General features: G+C 41.4%; 1 protein-coding gene across 3 annotated transcripts in view; it reads right to left on the minus strand.

Moving 5' to 3' along the window:
• ACE2 (angiotensin converting enzyme 2) overlaps positions 1-21,526 on the minus strand; it is a 44,902-nt gene that overhangs the window by 14,716 nt on the left and 8,660 nt on the right. For all 3 annotated transcript variants that reach the window (XM_045471237.1, XM_045471236.1, XM_045471238.1), the window contains 8 exons: positions 18,873-18,966; positions 18,296-18,439; positions 16,732-16,844; positions 14,771-14,876; positions 12,205-12,302; positions 6,185-6,354; positions 3,354-3,580; positions 856-1,000 (listed from right to left, as the gene is read on the minus strand). In XM_045471237.1, the coding sequence (XP_045327193.1) occupies positions 856-1,000; positions 3,354-3,580; positions 6,185-6,354; positions 12,205-12,302; positions 14,771-14,876; positions 16,732-16,844; positions 18,296-18,439; positions 18,873-18,966 (1,097 nt within the window). The remainder of the gene's footprint in view (positions 1-855; positions 1,001-3,353; positions 3,581-6,184; positions 6,355-12,204; positions 12,303-14,770; positions 14,877-16,731; positions 16,845-18,295; positions 18,440-18,872; positions 18,967-21,526) is intronic.

Consider the following 21,526-nt stretch of genomic DNA (forward strand, 5'->3'; position numbering starts at 1 on the left):
TGTCCCAGGCACTGTGCAAGGGACTTGGGCTACAGTGATGAAGAATGTAGTGCTAAAACTATTGAAAAGGGACCACTATCTGTTGCCCAAAAGTGCCAGGCTCTTGCTGGCCTGGAATTCTCTCTGTTCCTTCCACATACACCTGGTTAACTCTCGCCTCCTTTTCAAAGCTCAACTTGGATGCCTCTCCCCACCTGACCCACCAGATTGGCCTCTGGATCTTGCCTTGGGTGCTCATGGATCCCCCTACACCCATGTTGCCATGGTTTCATTTTCCACATCCCTCTATAGAGTAAAAAAAAGTTCTTTGAAGTCAAGGAGAACATGTGAAATGATCAGCATTGGATCTCCAGTGCTTTGCCTAAAATAGCACAGTTTAATGGGTGACCCAGCACTTAAGAAGATACAGCACGAGAAGTTGTGTCACCTGATCCTGCTTGGGGGAGGGCAGAGCCAAGGAAATGTTATCTGAGGAGAAAGCACCCAAATGGGGACTTAAAAAATAAAAAGGAGGGGCTCCTGGGTGGCTCAGTTGGTTGAACGTCCAACTTCGGCTCAGGTATTAACCTCACATTTTGTGAGTTTGAGCCCCTCATCGGGCTGGCTGCTGTCAGCGCAGAGCCCACTTCGGATCCTCTGTCCCCCTGCCCCTCTCTCTGCCCCTCCCCACTCACTCGCGCTCTCTCTCTCTCAAAAATAATAAACATTTAAAAATAAAAAATAAAAAGGAGGCAGTATGTGTGTGTGTGTGTGTGTGTGTGTGTGTGTGTGTGTGTATACAGACCAGTCAAATGCTTTTAGATAAGTGGCAAACTCATGAGAAACCATCTTACGATTCCATATTCATTGACTTACTTCATCTCCCACCACTTTTGCATCCACTGCTCCTTGGGAATTTCACCCTTAAAGACCATCCACCTCCACTTTTCTAACATATAAGTAAACGGTAGCGTTCCAACAATTGTAAGTGCTTGTTTGAGTAGGAAGTTTATTTCTGTTTCTGAAAGTAAAATGGAAAAGGATAAATATTAACATGAGGACGACAGTGGTGTTTTGTGTTAATTTCCCAGTCTCAAGATATTATTCCTCAAGATATACTTACACTAAGGATGATGTGAGAAATATTGACAGTGGACATGATAATATGTATATATTCACTTTCTTTTTTTAATGTTTAGTTTTGACAGAGAGAGAGAGAGAGAGAGAGAGAGTGCAAGTGGGGGAGAGGCAGAGAGAGAGAGGGAGACACAGAATCCGAAGCAGGCTCTAGGCTCTGAGCTGTCAGCACGGAGCCCAATACAAGGCTCAAACCCATAAACTGTGAGATCATGACCTGAGCCAAAGTCAGACGCTTAACTGACTGAGCCACCCAGGGGCCCCTACATTCATTTTCTCAGCTAAGGGACTTGGAAGAGGGTGAAGACTTGGACAGAACAGGTAAGAAGAATCCGCAAGCAACCTGTAATCCTCATTTTTTCATTAGTGTCAATTGCCTTCCTTAAATACCTCTTATCAGAGCTAAGTAGGGCTATTTCATCTACTGTCATCTAAGCTCCATGAAGGCAGTGACTGTTAATGTCTCATTCAAGACTGTATCCCTAGCCTAGTGTCTCCTACATGATACCCTCTCTGAGTCTTTGTTAAATAAACAAATATTAAACAGATGTGGCCAAAAGCCAGTAAACCAGGGGAGAAAAAAGCAAACAAAAAAGAACCTCCCTAGAAGAAACTATCCACTCGATAATCAGAAGTACAGTACACATTAAATGCACTGACATCTTCTTTACCTCAGTTCAAAATGCTTTAACAAATTATGTGACCTCATTTATCCTTTATTCAGTGATGTAAAAAAAGCAGTAGAGCTCGCCCCTAGTGTACAAATGAAGCTCAGTGAAATGCAAGCAGGGGGATAGTATCTACTTGGCACACCACTGTATCTCTAGTGTTGAGAAAAATGCCTTGCACATGGTATACTCAGTAAATATTTTTGGAAGAAGAAAGGAGGTGAGAAAAAGGGAAGGACGGAGGGAGAAAAGTAATGAAGGAATTTATTTAACATCGTTCACAGATCAGGGGCAGAGCCAAAGGAAGGAAGAGTTTTTCAAGCCAGTGGCTTAACTGTATCTAGTACAAATCTTAGTGATTCAGTCGTCTTCGCCTGCTGTCAGAGAATATTTTAAAAATGATAAAAACAAATAATTGTCTGTTAATTGACTTACTAATTCTATTTTAAAATTAGGCAACAGGTGTGGTTGCCATGAACTTCCTCCCCTCATGGGAGGATGCTGCTACTTGTCTATTACCCACTGGGTCAGTGATTACAGTAATTTTTTCAGACACGATGATGGCTTTACACTGACCGCCCGAGCCCTCATGAGATCACCAAAGTCTGGAGCCAGAAACCAAGGCACAGTGAATTGCCCCCACAAGGATGGAGCTCAGGACCTTGACCTCATTGACCAAACGTTCCAGCCAGTGGAGCTGATGTTGTGAACCAAATAGCTAACATGAGGGCAGAGAAATCTACAGAAGAGAATGTATTTGGCTCTAAGTATCCTCCTTTTACGAGGAAGGATCGAAAGCCCTGGCATCTTTACTGGAAAATCTGGATCTCACGAACATTCGTCATGTGCCATCAAGTCCCACCCATCCATAGAGAAACAGGCTGCCTTGGGCAAAGATGTCAAAGGATAGCATGGATCTGAGAGGATGTTACAGGGACAGATTCATGCTCAGCTAGAGAAACAAAACTTTTCAGTCCCCCCAATCTCAATATGCCACCACCTGTTCTCTAAGAGCTCTCAAATTTCAGGTCACACTCTGTTTTGTAGAGTATTATGGGAAAAGCTTTAGATTAGGGCTGGTTCTGGTTCTGCTATATTGCTTTTTGACCTTGGGCTAGTTACTTTCCCTCTCTTGTCTTCAGTTTGCTGCCTCTGCAAAATGGTTTTCAGAATGTTCCAGCTCTCACATTTTGAGAAGTATTTACCTAGAAGCAGAGGGATCTAGTCAGAACTCTGACACTAATAAGTTGTGTGACCTTGGCTAAGCTATTTCAGTTCTGTGGGCCTGTTTTAGCATCTTTTTTCCCCCTGTTAGATGCTTCTCAGAGTCCCAAGACCATTTATTCAGTTACCTACCTTATGCCGTTCTCAAAGATCTAAAACCACAAGTTGGCTTATTGTGACATACACTTCAAAAAATGTTTTTACCAGTAGCAATTCCCAGTTACCCATATATGTCATATATTTCATGTGGCAAAAACTAAATATATGTCACATACGATAATAAATACCTTTGCCTACATCAGATAAAGGAATCCCTGAAACAAGCCATGAAAAGACTGTCCATACCACTGTCTTCAGAAAAACCAGGTGACAGAAGACCAATGGTTTTCAGATGGTTGGGTGTAGCCGCAGAAAGTGACATGATCTCCCCGACAGCTTCGTGGAACCCCTCATTAGCTCCATTTCTTAGCAGGAAGGGTTGCACGGCATATGCCATGTCATACTGGATGTGTCCCATCTCGTGATGGGCTGTCAGGAAGTCATCCATCGTCACCTTTGTGCACATCTTGATCCTGCACAAAAATGGGCAAGATTAAAATGAATCTCAATGAATTTAATTTAATCCCCACAGTAGAGCAGTAGAGGATTTGGGTAGCATGGTTTATCCTTCCAAGGTTTGTTCACCAATGAGTCTTGAGGGCCTACCTCTGGTGTCCTAGAAACTGAACAAGGTGTTTAATATAAAGTCATGAGCAGGGCTGAATCCTGTTGCTCACAGACTAATAGAAAGATAAGCGGAGACTTCTGGTACAAAAACTCTCAGGCAAATACTCTAAGCAAGGCATAGCCTTGGGCATAGCAATAAGTGAATGCAGGCATGGTCTCTTAGAAGCACCAAGAAGGTCATAACTGAGGATGCAGTGAGCAACCTGGACCTTGATTAACATGCAGAAGTTTGTCAGGTAGACAAACGGCAGGGAGGGACAAGAGGTTGATACTCCTGGAAGTGCTCAGTGAGAAAGCCTTGAGAAAAGAGCGTAGCATTCAGGGCACCGCAAGCAGTTTGATAGAGCCAAGATAGAGAAAGAGTAGGAGAAGGGGCTGGAAACTGATAACTGGGAGTTATTAGCACATAAGACAGGGCATAATGGAATGGCCCATGAAGCAGGTATAGAACGGCAAGGAAAGAGGGCCAAAAACCAAGCCCTAGGAGGTCCCTGTGCGTACAGAGCAGAGAGAGGAAGCTGATTCAGAGAAGACAGAGCGGGGAGTCCCCTTCCGGATGACAGTGCAGAAGCCAACGTAGAACAGCATTTCAAACACAACCTGTAGACATTGCCTATGGCTGCAGCGGCCCAGTGAAATCAGGACTGCATCTGGCAATTAGGTAGTGGTCCTGCCCAACTCGGCAAGAGCAGTCTCATTCGGGGGGATGCAGGGGGCATGCTTCCGTAGGTTCCCAAATTAATTTTCTTACCACTCTGACCATGTCAGCCTCCTGATAAATACCCTTTAAGTCCCCCCCACTGGTCAAGAATAAACCCAAACTCCTTAATACAGCCCCCTGTGACCTGCTTTTCTAACCCGGTTTTTCCTCTATTCTCTTGTGAAACAACGGTGAGAATAGCTTCTATATACCTAACGTCTTCAGTACCTAAGAGCGTGTGCTGGGAAACGCGCATATACTCGGGCATTTTTAAGCCTCACTCTAGTCCTGGAGTCAGTAAACCGGTTTGATAAATAAGGCTTTACTGGAACACAGCCACTGCCGTTTGTTTATGTGTTATCTATGGCTGCTTTGATGCCACAAGGGCAGAACCAAGTAGTCGCAACAGAGACCTGCAGAGCCTACACTATTTACCGTGTGACCCTTTATGGAAAAGCCTTGCCAAACCTGACTCTGGGGGATGCCGCTGGGGCCTCCCGGACCAGCTCGACCAGGCAGACCCACCCATCTTCCGTTTTGCCTGAGTCATATCTGCGAAAAGCCAGCAGCTGCTTCCTCCTGCGCTGCCTTTGGCTGAACGAGAGGTGCCTCAGCCAGGAGACGAGGTCTTCCCACGCTCCGGAGTCCTCAGCCAGTGACTGACTAACGTGGGGGTACAAAAGGCCAGTCCTCTTTTCTCAACGAGTGACCAACCGTGGTACAAATCAGGGTGCGGAGAGCCCCGTGGGATCAGGCTGAGGCCAAGTGTCCAGCAGAGACCACATCCTTACTTAACTCTTTCCCCCTCCCCCCTGCTTCCCTCACTCCCCTTTGCCTCATGGCTGTCCTTTGGTGAAGCGCCCGGACAAGAACCTTCATCTCAAGCTGGGGAACCCAGCCTAAGACACTCGCCAACCTGCTACCTGGGCGTTACCATTCCACTTTATAGATAAGGAGACTGAAACCCAAGAAGGTTGAATGCCTTGCCCAAGGCCGCCTCGTCACTAAGTGACACAGCTCGGATTCGAGTGCCCGTGCTCCAATGGCACATTCTGCCACATCACCCAGAGCCTTCTTCACATGGCCTTCTTCACTCTAGCCTAACTTGCCACCTCCAGTACACAGTGGCAGGCCCTGCGTCTCTGCATTTTGATGCTGCTTTTCTCCCAGCCCAGTGTCCTCCCAGCTCTGTCTGTCCAAAGCCTTCTCACCTTCAAACCTAATCCACTTGTCCCCCCACCCCCCAAGCCCTGTCTGAGCCTACCACACATTCCAGGCGTGGTCAGTGCTCATCCAATTCCCCAGAGAGTGTTCTCTGCGGTTCTCCTATAACACGTACCACTTTCTCTCTTTTATCCCGGTATATTGATTCACCTGTCCTGTCTCGCTCACAAGAGGGAAACGTGGAGGGGAGGAATAATGCCTGATTCACACGTCCATCTTCCGTAAATCTTGGCACCGAATCTTTCTAACGGGGACACCACCATACTCACGACCATGCAACTCTAAGGGGTGCATATTATTTCAAGTGAGGCAAACTGTCTAAAGCTCAAGTTAGGGCCTGCTGACAATCCCCTTTGCCTTGGAAAAGTCCAGATGTGTTCTCATGGACTTCTGAGCCCTCATTTAAGGAGAGTTCACACATCTCTTCTGTGCTCAGACAAGCAGAGAAGAAATCCAGAATCGTCGTCATCCCTGCCTCCACCGTCTCCCAGTTTAGTATCAGCTGTGTACAGATCGTCCTCACTACCTGAAGTCACCCTTCCCTAGGTCCCAAGCTGTGGGGTGGCAGACCACTTTCCGGCTGTCGCCTGGCTCGGTTAGCATGGAGTTTTCCCAGAATCCTTGAGTCATGTTGGGAAGGCCAACAGACACAAAGAATTTCTCAGCTTCCTTGAATATCCTCCTTGCATCCCAGCTCTGGAAAGGAAAAAAAAAAAAAAAAAAAGAACAGCATTTAATTCTAGCATTAAAATAACAGCATTCTTTCTTTTGGCTATGTACAGAGGCATAACCTTTCTGGAAGGCAATTTGGCAACATGTATGGACATGTCAAGCTTTCAAAGTGTTTATACCCTGTCTCAGTAATCCTGTCTCTAGGAAACTAACCTAGGAAATTATCAGAAATTAGGTCAAAGAATGACATTTAAAATGGGTTTTTTGTTTATTGTTTTTTAAGGTTGAAATATGTATGACACATAACATTGTATAAATTTAAGGTATACAACATGGAAAATGATTTTTAATAAAGAAAAAGGTGGAAACCACCATCAGAATGGTTGAATAAATAATGATGTCTTTGTGGGATGGAAAACCTAAATAAATTCAATTTATAAAGAATTTTTACTGATTTTTTTATAAGTTAATCTTAGGTGAAAAAGTAGAATATATAAACCACTGATCTAAAGTGATATTAATGTGAAAATACAAATATTAAATTTAAATACAAATATTATATATTATGCGTGATATTTTTTGTCTTTATTCTTTATATTCCAAGCATAAACAAACAACAATGACCTTCTCTTTGCTAAGAAATCTATTCAACTAAAGCCAACAATCATTGACTGAGCTCCTTCAAGGAGTGAGGGCCTGGTGTTGGGCTCAGTGGAGGACACAAACAGGTGCACACGGAGTCATGGACTTTTGGAACCAAAAAGGCCTGCATGCGACCAAGTAGCCAATAAGTAGCCGGGCCTTGCTGCACAGCTTGTATGGGAATCTGAACTTTCAGAATGTTCTGGAAATGGAGAGGGGCAACAGTAAGCGTCTGCCATCCAGTAAACTCTTCTGGGAACTGACCAGGACTTCTTTGGAGATAAGGCCCATATCAGGCAAACAAAGTTTGTGTAACTGGCGGATAATTCCTGAATCGCTTTTGGTGACACAGAAAACTTCCTCTGATCTCAAAGACCAGTCAAGTCTGGTTTTTCTCTTCTATCAGCCTTGGGGATTTGAAACAGGATGTGACACTACGGATGTTTTTCACTATTGACCTTTAAAGGCAATATTGGTATTACCAGGTACGGCATTCTTAAGCAGAATGGATGTACGTATACCAAAACAGTGTAGACTAGTAAGCACAGTTAGCGTCTGTTAAATGAACAATGAGAGAATGGAAAATGGAACTGGAAATATTAGGAGTTCTGAGTTCAAGCCTTAGTTGCCACTGATTGTCTTTGTGACTTTGAGCCAGTCATTTCCCCAGGCCTCAGTTTCCTCACCTGCAATATGGATCTATCAAAATACCTGTCCTAATAGTCTCATAGGTTTGTTGTAAAGATGACCTTAGGAGAGATGGTGGGTGTACAAACCTCGTAGATGGGCTAAAGAGCTACATAAAGATGAGCCTGTGCTGGGGCGCCTGGGTGGCGCAGTCGGTTAAGCGTCCGACTTCAGCCAGGTCACGATCTCGCGGTCCGTGAGTTCGAGCCCCGCGTTGGGCTCTGGGCTGATGGCTCAGAGCCTGGAGCCTGTTTCCGATTCTGTGTCTCCCTCTCTCTCTGACCCTCCCCCGTTCATGCTCTGTCTCTCTCTGTCCCAAAAATAAATAAACGTTGAAAAAAAAAAATTAAAAAAAAAAAAAAAAAAAGATGAGCCTGTGCTGTTGTTCAACTGCAAAACGGACCTAGCACAGCTGCAGGAGATTGGAGGCCTTGCCGCTTCGCATTCTTACTTTGTCGTGGCTTTTTCCCAGGATCGTGTTGTGTATATGAAAATGTTTGCCGCACGGTTGCTTACAGATTTGAAACTGTTTACAAAGGAAAATCTGGCAATGTGTAAATAGTAAAGGAAATTATGGTGCAACTCTCTGAAGAAATTTTAGACAGCCAATGGGAGTATGATCATAAATTCTTTCCCCAAAAGGTAGACTATTGGCTGAATAAAGAAAAATATCATTATAATATGACTTCACCAATGGCAGGAAACACAGAGAACTTAAACAATTCTGCCAAGATGGTAACAAAAAAGTAATTTAAAAATTATTTTAGGGGCGCCTGGGTGGCGCAGTCGGTTAAGCGTCCGACTTCAGCCAGGTCACGATCTCGTGGTCTGTGAGTTCGAGCCCCGCGTCGGGCTCTGGGCTGATGGCTCAGAGCCTGGAGCCTGTTTCCGATTCTGTGTCTCCCTCTCTCTCTGCCCCTCCCCCGTTCATGCTCTGTCTCTCTCTGTCCCAAAACTAAATAAACGTTGAAAAAAAAATTTAAAAAAAAATTATTTTAAAGACTCTTGTAATATTTCTAACAATAATGATTTTTTAAATATGCAAAAATCTTCTCATGATATCATTTTTTCTATTCGTGGAGATTACGGACTGATTACTTAGCAGTGACTAACTCTAGAAAGAGTAATGCCAACCAGTTGATAATTCCACATCTTACTGCTTAATGGAAAACCCAGGTCGTCTCCATTTTTAATATCTCTCAGCAAGATCAATACCATATTTATCATTCAAGGTATTTGACGTCACTGGCACTGTAAATTACTTTTCCATGAAGCTACATAAGAAATACATTTAAGTTAGCTTAAAATTTTTTTATTTAATCTAACAGCACACCTAAAGGAAATAGAAGCAGAACAGCAAAGGCAGCCTAAACCCAGCAGAAGAAGAGAAATAATAAAGATCAGAGCAGAAATAAACAATATAGAATCTAAAAAAAACTGTAGAGCAGATCAACGAAACCAAGAGTTGGTTTTTTGAAAAAATAAACAAAATGGACAAACCTCTAGCCAGGCTTCTCAAAAAGAAAAGGGAGATGACCCAAATAAAATCATGAATGAAAATGGAATTATGACAACCAATCCCTCAGAGATACAAACAATTATCAGGGAATACTATGAAAAATTATATGCCAACAAATTGGACAACCTGGAAGAAATGGACAAATTCCTGAACACCCACACTCTTCCAAAACTCAATCAGGAGGAAATAGAAAGCTTGAACAGACCCATAACCAGCGAAGAAATTGAATCGGTTATCAAAAATCTCCCAACAAATAAGAGTCCAGGACCAGACGGCTTCCCAGGGGAGTTCTCCCAGACGTTTAAAGCAGAGATAATACCTATCCTTCTCAAGCTATTCCAAGAAATAGAAAGGGAAGGAAAAGTTCCAGACTCATTCTATGAAGCCAGTATTACTTTGATTCCTAAACCAGACAGAGACCCAGTAAAAAAAGAGAACTACAGGCCAATATCCCTGATGAATATGGATGCAAAAAATCTCAATAAGATACTAGCAAATCGAATTCAACGGCATATAAAAAGAATTATTCACCATGATCAAGTGGGATTCATTCCTGGGATGCAGGGCTGGTTCAACATTCGCAAATCAATCAACACGATACATCACATTAACAACAAAAAAAGAGAAGAACCATATGATCCTGTCAATCGATGCAGAAAAGGCCTTTGACAAAATCCAGCACCCTTTCTTAATAAAAACCCTTGAGAAAGTCGGGATAGAAGGAACATACTTAAAGATCATAAAAGCCATTTATGAAAAGCCCACAGCTAACATCATCCTCAACGGGGAAAAACTGAGAGCTTTTTCCCTGAGATCAGGAACACGACAGGGATGCCCACTCTCACCGCTGTTGTTTAACATAGTGCTGGAAGTTCTAGCATCAGCAATCAGACAACAAAAGGAAATCAAAGGCATCAAAATTGGCAAAGATGAAGTCAAGCTTTCGCTTTTTGCAGATGACATGATATTATACATGGAAAATCCGATAGACTCCACCAAAAGTCTGCTAGAACTGATACATGAATTCAGCAAAGTTGCAGGATACAAAATCAATGTACAGAAATCAGTTGCATTCTTATACACTAACAATGAAGCAACAGAAAGACAAATAAAGAAACTGATCCCATTCACAATTGCACCAAGAAGCATAAAATACCTAGGAATAAATCTAACCAAAGATGTAAAAGATCTGTATGCTGAAAACTATACAAAGCTTATGAGGGTAATTGAAGAAGATATAAAGAAATGGAAAGACATTCCCTACTCATGGATTGGAAGAATAAATATTGTCAAAATGTCAATACTACCCAAAGCTATCTACACATTCAATGCAATCCCAATCAAAATTGCACCAGCATTCTTCTTGAAGCTAGAACAAGCAATCCTAAAATTCATATGGAACCACAAAAGGCCCCGAATAGCCAAAGTAATTTTGAAGAAGAAGACCAAAGCAGGAGGCATCACAATCCCAGACTTTAGCCTCTACTACAAAGCTGTAATCATCAAGACAGCATGGTATTGGCACAAAAACAGACACATAGACCAATGGAATAGAATAGAAACCCCAGAACTAGACCCACAAACGTATGGCCAACTCATCTTTGACAAAGCAGGAAAGAACATCCAATGGAAAAAAGACAGTCTCTTTAACAAATGGTGCTGGGAGAACTGGACAGCAACATGCAGAAGGTGGAAACTAGACCACTTTCTCACACCATTCACAAAAATAAACTCAAAATGGATAAAGGACCTGAATGTGAGACAGGAAACCATCAAAACCTTAGAGGAGAAAGCAGGAAAAGACCTCTCTGACCTCAGCCGTAGCAATCTCTTACTCGACACATCCCCAAAGGCAAGGGAATTAAAAGCAAAAGTGAATTACTGGGACCTTATGAAGACAAAAAGCTTCTGCACAGCAAAGGACACAACGAACAAAACTAAAAGGCAACCAACGGAATGGGAAAAGATATTTGCAAATGACATATCGGACAAAGGGCTAGTATCCAAAATCTATAAAGAGCTCACCAAACTCCACACCCGAAAAACAAATAACCCAGTGAAGAAATGGGCAGAAAACATGAAAAGACACTTCTCTCAAGAAGACATCCGGATGGCCAATAGGCATATGAAAAGATGTTCAACGTTGCTCCTTATCAGGGAAATACAAATCAAAACCACACTCAGATATCACCTCACGCCAGTCAGAGTGGCCAAAATGAACAAATCAGGAGACTATAGATGCTGGAGAGGATGTGGAGAAACGGGAACCCTCTTGCACTGTTGGTGGGAATGCAAATTGGTGCAGCCGCTCTGGAAAGCAGTGTGGAGGTTCCTCAGAAAATTAAAAATAGACCTACCCTATGACCCAGCAATAGCACTGCTAAGAATTTATCCAAGGGATACAGGAGTACTGATGCATAGGGGCACTTGTACCCCAATGTTTATAGCAGCACTCTCAACAATAGCCAAATGATGGAAAGAGCCTAAACGTCCATCAACTGATGAATGGATAAAGAAATTGTGGTTTATATACACAATGGAATACTACGTGGCAATGAGAAAGAATGAAATCTGGCCTTTTGTAGCAACGTGGATGGAACTGGAGAGTGTGATGCTAAGTGAAATAAGCCATACAGAGAAAGACAGATACCATATGGTTTCACTCTTATGTGGATCCTAAGAAACTTAACAGAAACCCATGGGGGAAGGAAAGGAAAAAAAAAAAAAAAAAAGAGGTTAGAGTGGGAGAGAGCCAAAACATAAGAGACTTTTAAAAATTGAGAACAAACTGAGGGTTGATGGGGGGTGGGAGGGAGGGGAGGGTGGGTGATGGGTATTGAGGAGGGCACCTTTTGGGCTGAGCACTGGGTGTTGTATGGAAACCAATTTGACAATAAATTTCATATATTAAAAAAAATTTTTTTTATTTACATGATTTCACATGCAAAAGACAAGAAGAGAAAAATGGCAGAAAAAGAAATGAAGTTGAGGATTTAGATTTGGTTTTTAAGGCCTCTTCTTCCTACCTGGTTCACCATTGCATCAGTAACATCTATGTTTGGTTTCTGTCCAAAGGGGACTGTCAAAGGGTACAGATTTGTCCAAAATCGACCCCACATATCGCCTATTTAAAAAAAAAAAGTTTCGTTAATACATAGCAAAGACAGCAGAAGTATAGACCTGATTTTACACAGTGCATAACTTAGGATTGGCAAACGGGCCATATAGTATTCTAGAATTCATCTAGTGTCTCTTCATTTACCTCTTTTTCCGTACTCCTATTTAAAATTTTCAACACTCCCTTCTTTTTTCTATCTCCTCTAAAAGGATAAAATGACAGGAAATTATCACTATTTCTCCCATTTCGAATTACAATTCAAGGGAACAATGTATTAAATGTATGGAACATCAAAGCTACTATAGATTAGAAAAAGATAATATCCACCATCTATGGGACAAAATATTGCAAATTAAACCACTAGTAATTCCTAATATCGGACTCAAGAGAGATCATGTAGGATCATCATTCAGGAAACTCTACTAACTAGTAACAAAGTTCTACCTTTATCACTATACTACGGTAATACATTTAATTGGGTAATTTTTCAAACACCACAAACAAATGTTAAATTGGATCCCAAGGCCAGAGACCCTAAAAGGCAAGATGGATCTAGAAAAAAATCAATCTAGGGGCACCTGGGTGGCTCAGTCAGTTGAGCATCTGACTTTGGCTCAGGTCGTAATCTTGCAGTTCATGGGTAGTAGTGCAAAGCCTGCTTCAGATCCTCTGTCCCTCTCTCTCTTTGCCTCTCTCTCTCTCTCTCTCCCTCAAAAGTAAATAAACATTAAAAAAAAAAAAAAGAAAGAAAAAGTCAATCTAACAGCAAGACCAGAATGCTGGCAACAAAGTAATGGGGCAATATAACAACATGAAGAATATTTCAATGAACTCATGTTTTAAGCAATAAAATTCAGTAGAAATAAATGTAAGGTTCAATGCTTAAATCTTAAAGGAAAATGTATCCACTATAAAAATATGTAATATGTGACTTCAGGCTGAGACATAATCAACATGTAAAAGACCAAAAGAGACCCAACAAACAGTATAGCATGGCTTCCAAAACACAAATGTGATCTCAAGATAAATAAACAGAATTATAGTGTCTAGAACAAAGGAAGTCATGATACCATATTTACTCAATACTGGCCAAACCTCATCTGGAGTAATTGTTCAGTTCTGAGCATGATATTTAAAGAGAGATATCAACAAAGGACAGCTTATCCCAGGGAGAACAATTAGAAAATTGAGTTTTAAAGAATGGCTAAAAATCTCTATAGGATATTTAACTGGAAAGAAGCAGATGATGGTAACAATAATATCACTAAAGTATATTGATTACATACTCTTGTGCCAGGTACTATGCTGTGCCTTTTATGATGGTTGTTTAAAATATCCAGAAGGCCATCTTGTAGAAGAATGAACACATTCTGGATAACCTCATATCATGGAATTAGATGTAATGAATGGAAGACATTAGAGGGGTGTTGATTCAGTCCCACATAAGGCAGAACTTGCTTATAATTGGTGCCACATAGCACTAGATTAGTCTACCTTGGAAAGAAGAGTCACATCACACTAGATAGGTTTAGGCAGAAACTGAATTACTGAAGGATGCCTGCCAAAGACATTGTAGAGAGCATTTATATATTGCCTTAGAATAAAAAGTCTCCACAGGTCCTTTGTCCATATTCTCTCCTGCTAAGAGAGAGCTTCAAAGGCTGTTGAGAAGAATTAGCTAGCAGAAACTTAGCTTGGTAGGAATGCTATGTATCCATGACATGAACTTTTCAAGCACAAATATTTTATTTGGCCTTGGCTTCTAGGGAGTGGTAGAGGGGAAGGAAGGATGGCTACTCTATGGAAGGGAATTAGGAGGTTCAATAAAAGGCCCCAGGTCTTTCACGGTCTATGAAACCTCTGTGGCAGGATAGAAAGTTCTTGGAAGATTGAGTCTCTTCCTAAGTTAGGCATCTTTCTTCATGGCAAAGACTTCATTCATAACCCATATGATTCCAAACCACGTACTTTGCAGCAAAAGTAATTGGTGCAGTTTAGAATAAACTTACGAAGCTTTCACTCAAGCTATACCTTAATTTTCAAAAGCCTTTCTTTCACCCCTGGCCAACCACAGCCTACCAAGCTTCTTTCCTCTGACAACATAATACTAAAATCTCAAATTCCACCTCAAGAGCTTAGCCAATCAACCTAAATTGAAAAACTTATTTTCCCCATTTCCACTCTCATTTGAACTTGGAATTCTCTCTCTAGTTATGTTAAATAATCCCTTTATCCTTTGAGTCGTGGCCCACATAATATTCGTTCATGTGTGAAATAAAGTGATGCAATAAAGAACAATTTATGTTATATAATTATGTTGAATAAAGTGCTGTCAAAATGTGATTTCTACAATGTTACTAACTTCATTCGCAACATTTCCCAAAAGTTTTATGTTGGGCCTCATTCCAAAAAACAACTTTAGTGGTGGAAATAACAAAGAACAAAGTACACAAAGAGTTCCTGGAGTTTCTTACCAAGCAAATGGGCAGGGAGGCATCCAGTTGGGCTGATACGGGAAGGGTAGGTATCCATCAACTTTGCCCTCACGTAAGCATGAAGATGTTGGTACAGTGGCTTAATCTGAAAAGCCCAGGAAGAAAGTTTAAGACCAAGAGTAGCCTTTTCCAATTTCCAATCCCTACCACTAAAAATAGGAATCTCTTCAGACATATCTTCCCAGATATGGATGATGACTAACTTCACTGCATAACGCAACAAACACATCTGGAGGAATACAGGTCCCAAAATGAAAGCAGATGCAAAGAAGTATTCATTTTTTTTTAATTTTTTTTTTCAACCTTTATTTATTTTTGGGACAGAGAGAGACAGAGCATGAACGGGGGAGGGGCAGAGAGAGAGGGAGACACAGAATCGGAAACAGGCTCCAGGCTCTGAGCCGTCAGCCCAGAGCCTGACGCGGGGCTCGAACTCACGGACCGCGAGATCGTGACCTGGCTGAAGTCGGACGCTTAACCGACTGCGCCACCCAGGCGCCCCAGAAGTATTCATTTTTAATGTTACCTACTTCCTTTGTTTTTAAGTTGAAGTATCATTTACATCCCACAAAGTTCACCTACTTTTAAATGTACAGTTTCATGAGTTTTAGTACATTTATGCTGTTGGACAACATCACTGTTACCCAGTTTTAGAATATTTCCATTACCACAAAACGTTTTCTTGTGCCCATGTGCAGTCAATTCCACTCCCGTCCCCAGCCCTAGGTAATCACTGAACTGATTTCTGTCTCTATAGTTTTGTCTGTTCTGGAAATTTCATATAGATGAAGTCATGTGATATGTAACCTTTTGCATCTGGCTTCTTTCACTCAGCATGCTTTTTAGGTTCATCCATGTTACAGCATGTATCAGTAGTTCATTCTTTTTATTACTGAGTAGCATGTCACTGTATGATTACGTCAGAGTTTGCTTCATTTAGTAGCTCTTGGATACAATTTGGCAGCTGAAGGACAACTAGGTTGTCTCCAGTTTGGGGCTCCTGTGAATGATGCTTCTATGAACGTTCATGTGTGAGTCTTCGTATGGATCTGTATTTTCATTTCTCTCATATAGCTACCTAAGAGTGGAACACCTTAGTCGGATGATAAGTGTGTGTTCAACTTCTTAAGAACTGCCAAACCACTTTCTGCAGCCGCTGCACCATTCTGCATTTCTATCAGCAGTGTCTCCACACCCACACCAGCACCTGCTATGCCTGTCTTTTTTAACCGTAGCCATTCTGGTGGGTGTGTGGCGGTTTTTAAACATGGTTTTAAGTTGCATTTCCCTAATAACTTTTTACTTGCTTATCTGTCATTTATATAATCTCCTTGAGGATGTACTTGCTCAGATCTTTTGCCCATTTCTTTTCTGAGGAGTTGTTGCCCCAACTTCCACTTTTGATTGCTTTGCCTAACGATGGCTATGACACAGTAGGTTTGCATAAGAAGTTTGAAGGCACAAGGGGGAGGGGGAGGGGTGGGGGGCAAAAGGAAGGAAGAGGGAGACATTGAGAAGTGTCCATGAGATACTCTGCCTTCCGGAAAAAGGCTCCCTCAGTCAAAGGTAAGGAAACAATACTATCAATAGTCCCGAGGAAGGAAGCAAAGCCTACAGCTGCTAACAAAGTAAGACAGGGTGGGTCCCAGGTAGTTCACAAAGACCATTCCATCCGATAATCTCTCCTTCTTATAACCTTGCTGTTGGTAATTGCTGGGCCACTCAGTGGCTGAAAAGGAGAGGAAAGCAGAGTAACTCTGCTCATCTATGGGGCCTGTCCTATTATTCTTTCAAATCTTTTCAAGCTCTAATATTCCATAACTCTGAGGCCTGGGAATGGCTAACTACTGCATTAGGAACAAGCCAGAATGCCTTTGGTCATTGTCCCTTCTTCCCACACACTACCCTACGTCTGTCTCTGTGTGTGCTTCCTTGGTTACCTGTGTGAAGGTATGTTCCACATCTTTAATCAACTGGCTGCGGCTATAGTTATAGCCATCTGTCCACTCCTCTTCATAATCTCCTCTCCAATAATCTCCATAGTCCTCATAATCTGTTTTTTAAAAGGAGAAGGAAGAGAACATACGGGAAAGAAGGAGATAAAGCACGGTATACATAGATCAGCCTTGGTGGGAGGTTAAAAAATCCAAAGATCTGTCACATTTTTATTGTCCTTCTAAATGTCAACTCAAAGGGATGAAATGAATACTAACACTAGCTGGTGTCTGTCAAGCACTTGCTCTCTGCTCTCTCTTTGCTCTCTCTTCAATGCATCATCTCCTCTAAGAAGCACAGAAACTCTGCAAGATTGACATTATTAAAATCCCCACCATGCAGATTAGCACCCTGTTCCTGGACGGTGGAATCGTTTGTCCAGCGTCACACGACTGGGAAGAGGCAAAAGTACCCTCCGAGTCTTCTAACCCTTGGTCTCTACTGTCTCCATACTTCAGTTTCTATCTTTGGCTTTAAAACATGTGACTGGATTTGAGTTTTTAAATTCTCTTCTTGTTCAGGGCCTTCTATTTTCAAATGTAAACCAACTCATCTTAGACATCGCCACAGCGGGCCTGTGTTTGTTTGCAGATTATCTGTATACACAGAACATCTCTGCATGCATCGTGTAGTACCTCGTCATCTGGAAACACAGGCTTGCATTAGGATATTAGCCAATACAGTTTGCAAATGTATTTCAAAAATTCTTATTTTCACATGCACATTGGCAATGGATGATCAGGAAGAGGAGAGAGAGAAATATTTGGATGGAAAGATATGGTGATGAGCTGCTGTCCCAGCTTGCCTGTGGCTTAAGAATACAAGTTTAAGTGGCAGTGAAAGGCACTGAGAAACAACAGATGAAAAAAATTCTTCCTTACTCAACCCCAGCAGGCAGTGAATCACCAAAGCATAAAGTTACTCGTAATGCCATAGCTTCAGCTCATTATTCAGGCAGGAGAATAAGTTAGGATATATGGAAATTTAAGCCCCATGTTAAGATTTTTATGACCACATGATTTGAGTTATAATTACAACTGCAGAACATAATGGGTTTCCAGCCTAAATTAATCTGATTTTTTTTTTCTTTCTGGGACACCACCCTGAGTTAAACACACAAATGACCTTTAAAAATCAACTGTAGCCAGATAGGAGTTTAGGTGAGAGACAGTGTCTCTGTCTCTCATCCTGTCAGAGCAATAGAATCCCTACTCAATCCCCAGGCTACCTCAGGAAGGCTTGGGTTCCTGATACCTTCCCAGACGAGTGATTTGTTTGACGTCCTGTCGTTCAGCCTCATTGCTGAGCTCCTTAAACTGTAGAATGTCAGCGCATCTTTCCTTATCCCCTAGTAGTTTCTTCTTTGAGACACATCACCTGAATTTGTTCAGGAGATGATCACTAATTTATGGATACCACTTCTGTCAAAGGGCAGGCTTGGTAATTCATGAGAAATAGCCCACAGCCCCCACAGAGAGCATCAGGATCTCTACAGACCAGCGAACTTACTGTTTGCTCTTGCCATCTCATTTTTCAGGGCCACATACTCTTCATAGAATGGCCTCAGCTGCTTGCCGACCTCAGCCCTCCAGCCTTCCCAAGCCCAGAGCCTCTCATTGTAGTCTTTGCTGTTTTCCATTATGTCATCCAAGCCTGTCATTGCAAAGCACCCAATAGGGAAAAAAAACATGCATTTGTAAAATTTTTATTTGTAAACAATTGTATGAACTTTAAAGAATTAAAAGTAAGGCTGGCAGGCATCGAGGCCATAAAGTTATTAAGTGAAATCTCATGATTTCTCGATTTCTTCATCCTTGTTATAGTTCCAAAATATTTCTGAAGAAAAAATAAACCGTTGAAATCATTTAACTCCTTAGTTAAATTACTTAGAATGTGACAGAGTTTACAATGAAGTCTTGTGATAAGTTAACAGTTCACCTATGTACTGAAACACCTATTTGGAATCTTATCATCTTTGGATTATCCACTTGAAAGGCAGAGTTTCATCATCCAGTGTCAATCTCAGTTTTAAAACTTGGAGTAAAAACTTAAATTTCATAATGACTGCTCAAAATTAATAGCCTACCTGGTTCAAGTAATAAGCACTCCTGTGGATTATTTGGGTTACAAGCTTTTCCAGTACTGTAGATCGTGCTCATTGCATTTAAGATTGTGTTCAACTGCAAATTAAGCATAATAAACAATGTTCAATGTGGGAGATGTGCTATATAGAACGCTAAGGTAAGGATGTCCTTTTACCCATGTGATTTTTTATGCCTCAAAATACAGCAATTCCCATCTTTGCCAAGCACCCTCCTTTATGTAGGGTAGGAATATCTCCATTAAATTTCCCCCACTATCAACTGGCACAGAGCCTTAGAAACACATAATAAATATATGTGGAATGACTGAAATAAATGGATCCACCAAAATCCCAAGGATGTTTCCCAGGTACACAGAGAAGTGCATTTGCTGTTCATTCAGCATTCACCGAGAACACATTCACTGAACATCTACTTTGTCCGACACTCTGATAACTCTGACATGAACAAGCCGTGGATCCTCAAGGACCCCCACGGCCATGGGACAAGGAGGCAGCCATGAAATCAATAATTACATAATCGAGGGACAAGTGGTAGAACTGTCATGAAAAAGTGATGTGGCAGTCTGGCAGGAAGTGGATAAAAGAAGAACTTGGAGATTCAGGAATGGCTTCAAAGAGGAAGGGACATCGGTGCCATGACTTGGAAGAGAGGTAGGAATTGGTCAAGTAGAAAAAGGGAATAGAAGGCAGAGCCTAAAAGATGGATGGAGGTTGGGGAAGAGCAGCAATTTTCCAGAAGTGATGACATGTTGAAGGAAACTGGAGTAGTGACACTGGAGACGTAAGCAGGGGCTTTGTCACGAGGGGTCAGCCATCTATGCCACACCAAAGAGTTTTAACTTTATCTTGTAGGTAAAGGAGAGTAAAGGTAATAGAGTTAAGCAGTGCTACTCAAAGTATGGTCCATGGACCAGTACAAAACAGCAAATTCTTTGTTTCTATTCTGTGACAAGTACAGGAATCAAGAGAATAATTTTTTTTTTTAAAAAAAGAGAATGAATGTTTATAAACTTTAAAAAACCATTTGATATTCCCATGACATCTCAGCATATCAATGGATTTAGCCAAGTATTGATCTGTAATAGATTGGTAATAAAAGAAGAGAGGGAGAAAAGGAGGGAGAGAGGGAGGAAGAAAAGCAGGAAGGAAGGAGGGAAGGAAGGAAAGGAAAGGAAAGGAAAGGAAAGGAAAGGAAAGGAAAGATAGGAGAGGAAAGAAGGAACTGGTTCTCCCCTACATTTGATTTAAGAAGCACCACATGAAAGGCTCTGTTTCTCTTCTCCTATTTCCCCCTTCCATTATTCTTTCACTCTGCCACAAAAGTCACTATCCTAAAACATGAAATAGATCCCATGATTAAAACTTCAATAAGATCCCATAGTCCAAAGGCATCAATCCAAATTCCTTACCATGGCACAAAACTCCTCACGGTCTCTTTGTGTACCTGCTTTTTCAATCTCCCCTCCTCCCTCTCCATTGTATTCATGCATTCTTGAGTCTCCTCTCTTCCCAAACAGTTCAATCTTTTACATGCATTTCTGTGTTTTTCAGTTTGGGCTGCACATTAGAACTACCCGGAATCTTATAAAAATATAGTGTCCGTGTTCCACCCAGGATAGATCAGGCTGTCCAGACTCTCAAAGACCAATGGGCCAAGTTTCACATGGTGTCTTTGAGAAAAAGATGGGAAGCACGGAATGGATAAGATAAAGTGGATTAATAGCTAGTTGGATAATTGGATCCAAAGAATGTGGAATAATAAATATCAACTTGTAGGAAGATATGTGCCACATGGTTTTATCTTTGTCCTTATCGTGAATTTTTTCTTTTTATAGATGTAGATTACAACACAGAATTCCAGAGGACAAGCAACTGAGAAAGAAGACTTTGATGTTAAATAGCCAAATATTTTAGATAAAAATATTTCAGTAGGTTAGATCAGGGGTCTGTAAACTATGATCTGCAGACCAAATGCTGTCTGCTGCCTGTTTTTGTAAAGTTTTAGCAGAACACAGCCACACTCATTTGCTTATGTATTAGCTACGGCTGATTTTCTGACACAACAGCAGAGTTGACTCATTGTGACAGAGACTAGATGGCCCACAAAACCTAAAATATTTACTATCTTTCCTTTTACAGAATAAAGTGTGCTGACTCCTAGGCTAGAGAGATGGGATGAGAGATGTTATTTTAATAGGGTGAATACGGGCTTTCTTGAATTTGAGCAAACTACCTACTTAAGAATAGAATTTTGAAAGCTATCATTTTAGAGCAACATTGGTGGAAGAGACTTGGAAACTTCCTGGACAGTGATGTTGATATGAGCCAACATGGGATTTGGTTGTCAAAAAACAAACAAACCAAACAAACAAAAACTTAATACAGTCCTAGACTGTCTTCATAGATGTAGGGCGAAGGGTGTAGAATGTCCTATTCCTGATCACCTTCATGCATCAGAACCAACACAGAGTGCCATGTCTAGTTCAAGGTTACCGACAAAATGAAGACAGCAATTAGGACTGGTTAGGAAACTTGAAACTATCGTAGAGAGGAAAACTGCGGAGTGAAAGATGATATCCTAGGTTCAAAAAACAAAAAGGACTTGGGGCGCCTGGGTAGCTCCATCAGCTAAGTGT

The sequence above is a fragment of the Leopardus geoffroyi genome, chromosome X (genome assembly GCF_018350155.1).
Source record: "Leopardus geoffroyi isolate Oge1 chromosome X, O.geoffroyi_Oge1_pat1.0, whole genome shotgun sequence".
Classification (NCBI taxonomy): Eukaryota; Metazoa; Chordata; class Mammalia; order Carnivora; family Felidae; genus Leopardus; species Leopardus geoffroyi.